The 5,865-nt window shown below is 37.0% G+C and overlaps 1 protein-coding gene across 1 annotated transcript in view; it reads left to right on the top strand.

The window, feature by feature from the left end:
• Positions 1–5,865, top strand: part of LOC103482359 (collagen alpha-1(XXI) chain-like) — a 64,104-nt gene that overhangs the window by 40,200 nt on the left and 18,039 nt on the right. The window contains exons 22-24 of the mRNA XM_008438486.1: positions 2,066–2,119; positions 4,010–4,063; positions 5,098–5,169. Of these exons, the coding sequence (XP_008436708.1) occupies positions 2,066–2,119; positions 4,010–4,063; positions 5,098–5,169 (180 nt within the window). The remainder of the gene's footprint in view (positions 1–2,065; positions 2,120–4,009; positions 4,064–5,097; positions 5,170–5,865) is intronic.

The following is a 5,865-nucleotide window of genomic DNA, read 5'->3' as shown; positions in this document are numbered from 1 at the left end:
TATATATAAATAAAATTACTTGTGACACATTTATTGGTACTGTTGTCAATACTTTGGCCAGTAGGACAACATTTAGTCTTCCTCTGTAACATTTCTCAAGACAGAGAGATGAATCTCTGATTATCGACTAGATCTAGTCCTGGATTGTTGGAACTCCTCGAAAATTCCTCTGTCTTAATACCATCTTCAGTTCCATTTGAAAAAACAACAGACAGTCCAAAGGTTCCAATTTGAACGCATTCTCCTGTGAGATTATAGCCACATCTGAATGTTTTTTGGTTTTTGGAATAAAATAATTCTGTTTTGCAACCCTCTTCTTTAGTTCAAACATGTGGAGAGAATTCTATGAGTCCGGTATAACATGTGAAACACAAGCAGCAGGAAAATTCCTGCAGTTCCTGAAGGGTTGATGTAGACCTCTTTGCAGCCAGTTTTCCTGGCTATTGTTACTACTGTTGTCTTTTCATCAAGTTTGGGCCAAAATCCAAAATCAACTATGTGGCGTGTTGGGTTTTTATACTGATTATTCAATATAAGCAATACATGTTTTTCTTTTTTTTTTTTTTATCTCCCCAAGTTGGCAAACATCTTCTCATAGCAGCACTGAAAACATTCACTTTCTGAACTTAACTGAACAGGAATAAAAGCACCGAGCTGCTGCTAGTAAAGAACTGTTGCTAACATGACAAGTCCGCCCAAATAAGAGCCTTTGCAGCTCCTTATTTGAAAAAACAAAGGTGAACGTGCTGTTGAGAAACAGTTTGTTCTAATTGATCGTAGGTGTAAACGATAACTCGACAAAGAATTAGTTCAAGGGTGCATATTTATACCGATTATTTCCAATTTTATTAGATAAATTAGTTTATTTTTCACTGTAATTATACAGAATTTATGTAACATTTGGAAAATGATTTTTTTTTAAAACCAATAACAACCCAGCAATATAACATGGGTGTGAAGACTTCTGAGAGCGAATGTATGACAGGATACATTTACTGTCAGTGGGTACCGTGGATACCCACTGTTGTTGTCCACAGTGGGTATCCAGACATCGGTCTGATTAATGCAGCAGTGAATTAGTGTGGGGAGAATCTAAACTCAGTCACACACTGATTCTTGGAGAGCTCGGAGAAATCAGAACCGTTTCTGTTTTTGTTTTTTAATGTGTGCTGCCCTCTGGTGTTCAGACCTAAGTATTACAAATTACCGTATCATAAAATGTAAGGATGCAATCTGACCCAGCATGACCGAGGTGGACTCAGCGGATCAACAGGGCGACAATGAAGAGCTTCCTGGTTTAAGAAATCAGCCTGAATCAGTCAGCACACAAATGTGTCTTTCAGTAACAAGTGACTGCATTTGTCTCTCACACCCTCCTGAGAGCCTGCACAGCCTGCTGGACAGCTCTGCATCAGCCACTGTAGGTTACAAACAGAGTGCCTTGTGAGAGTATTCACTTCACTTAAACCGTTTCATATTTTTGCCACGTTGCAACCACCAACTTTTGTTGTATTTTATTGGGATTTTTCATGATACATATGGTAAATAAAGAATTTGGACAAGAGTGGCAAGAAGAAAGCCATTGTCAAGAGAAAAACCATAACCTCTCCCCCCACAAGCCAAGCCAAATGCACGACACACGTCAGATTTTTATTTGTATTCCTTCCACTTCACAATTATCTTCCCCTTTGTTTTCACCAGTCACATGAATCCCAGTAAAATACAATGAAGTGTGTAGCTTTAATGTGACAAAATGCAGAAATGTGTGAGGCTTATAAATGCATTTGCATTTAAAACCCAGATAAAACCCAGATGTATGAGTCTATTTATGTTATAATTGGAAGACATACAAACAATAACAAAGCCAGGCTCTTGATGCAGCAGACTGTTTTGCTCAATTTGCCAACTGTATTTGATAGTGTTGCCTCTTTGTTTTATCATATATATTTTTTTATGTTTTTCTTATTTTATTTAAATAATGTGTGACAACCACAGATGATGTGAGTTTTGTGTAGTTTGTTGGTTGAAAACCAGCCCTGTGTCTCCTTTCTGTCTGTCTTTCCAGGGAGTCCAGGGACCCCAGGGACCCCCCGGAGAAATCGGCAGAGCTGGTCCCAAGGTCAGTGTATTGAGCAGTATAAGCAGTTATATAACATAGCCATTCAACATTCCCGTTCACACCCAACACTAAGGTTTTTATAGTGATCTTCATCCAACTCAGGCGGTAGCAGATTTTTGTCAACACTATCTGTGTTTCCATTGACCATATAATTGTGCAATTTGACATTTCAAAAATAAAATTGCTTAACGGAAACACGACAATTTTGAAAAAAACTTTAATTTGTCGATAAAAAGTTTTGTTGCAAGGATGAGATGGATTTTTTGATCAAATTGAAATTGGTTTATTTAGCAAAACTGCAACTGGAAGCACTTTTTCACATCCTACGAGTCACATGACCAACAACCGGATGGCCGATGCAGACCACTATGAAGTAGCAGGAGGATGATGGTGCAGCCTGTTTTTTCATCCCTTATTGTCTGAATAAACTTATTCATGTTGGATTAATTATGTTTCTCGTATAATGGAAACACCTGAATTACAAGTGACGTGCGGTCAGGGGAGGCAGGTACAGACAGGAGGAGCATGCTCTCATAGAATGGCAACCGGTGCAGTTAGCGAGAGGTTGCACAATCCCAGGTGAGGCTCAGCTCGCTGCAGCCTCACCTGCTTCGCTTCCAAGCATTTGAATGGGAAAAGGCAAAAATTCAACATTTTTGCCTTTTCTATTTTTTGAAGAAAAAAAAATCAGGTTTGGTTACATTTAATTTAAAAAATTTAATAGTACAAAAACACAAAAAATTTTATAGTACAAACCACAGGGTGAAAATATCTTTATAAATGATTATATTATTTTTCCATAATTAATCCATAAAATTGCTTAACGGAAACACAACAATTTTGAAAAAAACTTTCATTTAAATTGGTTAAAAACATTTAATATATGAACTGATTTTCCATAATTTAGCTTATGTATTTAATGTACTGTGTTTTTATTGTCACCAACTGTGTGTGTAACGTGTTTCGTGTGCTAAGGAGCGATCAGAAACGGCAGAGAACAGATACGAGGTGAGGCAGGCAGTTCTCGTGCCTCATCGCTGGGGGCGCTCATGAACCCAGACATTGTGACTACACAACTGCAGAGTAAGAGACGGTAACAGCGAGCTAGCCATACAGTGCCTGATACAGAGAGCGAGAAAGACGTGGTTTTGAGTTGTACTTTAACGGCTTCTCCCTTTGCTGTTGAGCACAGCACGAAATTAATAATATCTACATGTCTAAGTTTGATTGAGATAACGGAATTATTCTGCAGCGCGGCTAAGCATCACATGTTAAAGAATAGTCCTTTTGCCCTCCAACATTGTACGCATGCGCGAAATTTTCTTATGTAAACAATAACATGCAGGGGTCTAGATTTGTAAATCCGATTATAATTCAGTCGGTGCCTCACCAGCTATGAACCTCACCGCACGTCACTGTGAATTGCATATTGTCATTGTTCAAGAAAAAAAGCACAGCAAACTTTAGCAACTGATATTTATTTCCATCTTCTTGCCATTTGTTTCTGGAGGGTAATAGTTTCATACTGGCAGTAATAGTGCCAGCATGAAACACACCACAATCTATAGCTTTGACAAAAATATAAAACCAGTAAGTCTTCAAATTCTACCAAGATTGATGCCATTTTCTTCTTTAGAAAAGCCATGTGGCCTCTGAATGACCTGTTGTGATCATCACAGCAAGTTAAACAGTGAAGATGATGGAATCAGTTGAGAGTATAACTGAACATAATATTCCAGTTTAATCCAGGAAGCCTTCTGTGAAAAACCCAGTAAAATACTTATATGATGTGATACCAGTGTGCTGGTGACTGAGATGGTTAAATGCAGATTTACAGTTTGTTTCAGAGCTGGATGAGGTCATCACATTTTCTCTTTTTCCCGCCCACAGGGTTCATGTGGTGAACCAGGAGTTGTCGGCCCCCCTGGTCTTCCAGGATTAAAAGTGAGTGTTGATTTGCTTATGGGTTTTCGAATAGTAACCTGCTAAATGTAGTTCATGTGTTTTGGCTCATTTTATCTTGTTGAAAATAAAGAATATTTCAACAAGGTGTTGACATCCAGGTATAACACCCAGTGGTAACCTGAACAGGCATCTTTCAACAAACTCAGTTTCTTCTATTCAGCTGTAACATCCATTGGAAACAGACATCTGATTGTATTTAATTTTACATTTTAATATTTGAAAGCATAAAAATATACTTTTTGAGTTAGAGTCAGTAAGTTAACATGTTGGAAACATATTCTCTGACTGTATTTTTAAAAAAAATATTATTTGAATGATAACGTTCATTACCAAAGCTAAGTGTTTTTGCAGACTCCTTCCAGCTGGAAATCTCATTTTGATCCTTCACTTATGTTTTAAAAAATTATGGAAAGAAGAGAAACATAAAGCTCATGTTAGCATCTTAAAATAACCACATTAGAAGCAAAACCGTATTAATTGTTATTATATTATATTATATTATATTATATTATATTATATTATATTATATTATATTATATTATATTATATTATATTAAGCAATTTAATTTAAAGGTACACTAGCAAATATTTTGTAACCTGACTGACAATTTCAACTCAATTGAATTTTTTTCTTCAAAGAGTCCTTTTAGATGGTAGCAGCCAGTCTTACAACAAATCAGATAAGACTTCTGACTGAATACTGTTGCTGTTGCTTCTGAGCCTTTTAGGTACTGACCCGTTGCTTTCAGTTGCAAAAGCAATACCTTGTTGCCATGGATATGCACTATAATTGTCCGAAAGCAAAAAAAGGAAAGAAGAGCAAAAACCTTCCAGCTGCACAGCATCCAAAATCATGTAAAAAAGCTTGAGAATGAAATGACTGTTTGATAAAGAACCTAATATGAATTTAAATCACTCCAAAGCTGTTTTGTTATGTATATCAATTTAATGAAAAACCTTTTAAAAAAAAATTATTTGCTTCACCAAAGATCTATAACCTTTGACCTTTTCAGGGTTTGGCGGGGGAGCCAGGCTTTCCGGGCCAACTGGGTGTTGCAGGGCGGCCAGGCCTGAAAGGTCAAAAGGTGAGGACCAAGACGTATAGACAATTTGATCCACACTGAGTGAGGTCTTCAGATGACAACCATTTTTAGAGTAAATATTTGCTCCAGGGAAATGCCCATGTTGTATTCTGAAAATGTTTACAGCATAATATATTTATTGATTTTGTGCAATAATGACATGATTCATTTTAAGTGTGTAAAAATTTCCTTCACACTTCTTTGGCAGTAGGTGTTAAGTTTTCTCTCCTGTTCGCACTGGGTATTGTTACTGTTCAACAAGAAGACGCTAGCTGCGTTTCCATTAAATATAAAATTGAAATTATAAAAATTAATTTGCCTGATGGAAACATGTCAATTTTGAAAAAAACTCATGTTTTTCAATAAAAGTTTTTGTGTTAGGATGAGGTGGTTTTGTGGTTTGTAGTATCAAAATAGATGTTTTTGTCGCATCACACAAGTCACATGGTCAACAGCTGGAGGTTAGTACTAGCGTAAACGACAAATTAAAAAATCAACAGTAAGTAGCTACAAGATGATAGTTTGTTTTTGTCTTTTTGGACAGTGTGCAGCTGGCTCCAGCAGAGCTCTCACAGCATCACACAGTTCATAAAAGGTTGTGTGTCATCCATCCATCCATCCATCCATCCATCCATCCATCCATCCATCCATCCATCCATCCATCCATCCATCCATCCATCCATCCATCCATCCATCCAT

Source organism: Poecilia reticulata, linkage group LG20, assembly GCF_000633615.1.
Source record: "Poecilia reticulata strain Guanapo linkage group LG20, Guppy_female_1.0+MT, whole genome shotgun sequence".
Lineage (NCBI taxonomy): Eukaryota > Metazoa > Chordata > Actinopteri > Cyprinodontiformes > Poeciliidae > Poecilia > Poecilia reticulata.
The sequence above is the reverse complement of the archived record's forward strand: the minus strand, read 5'-3'. Positions and strand labels throughout refer to the sequence as shown.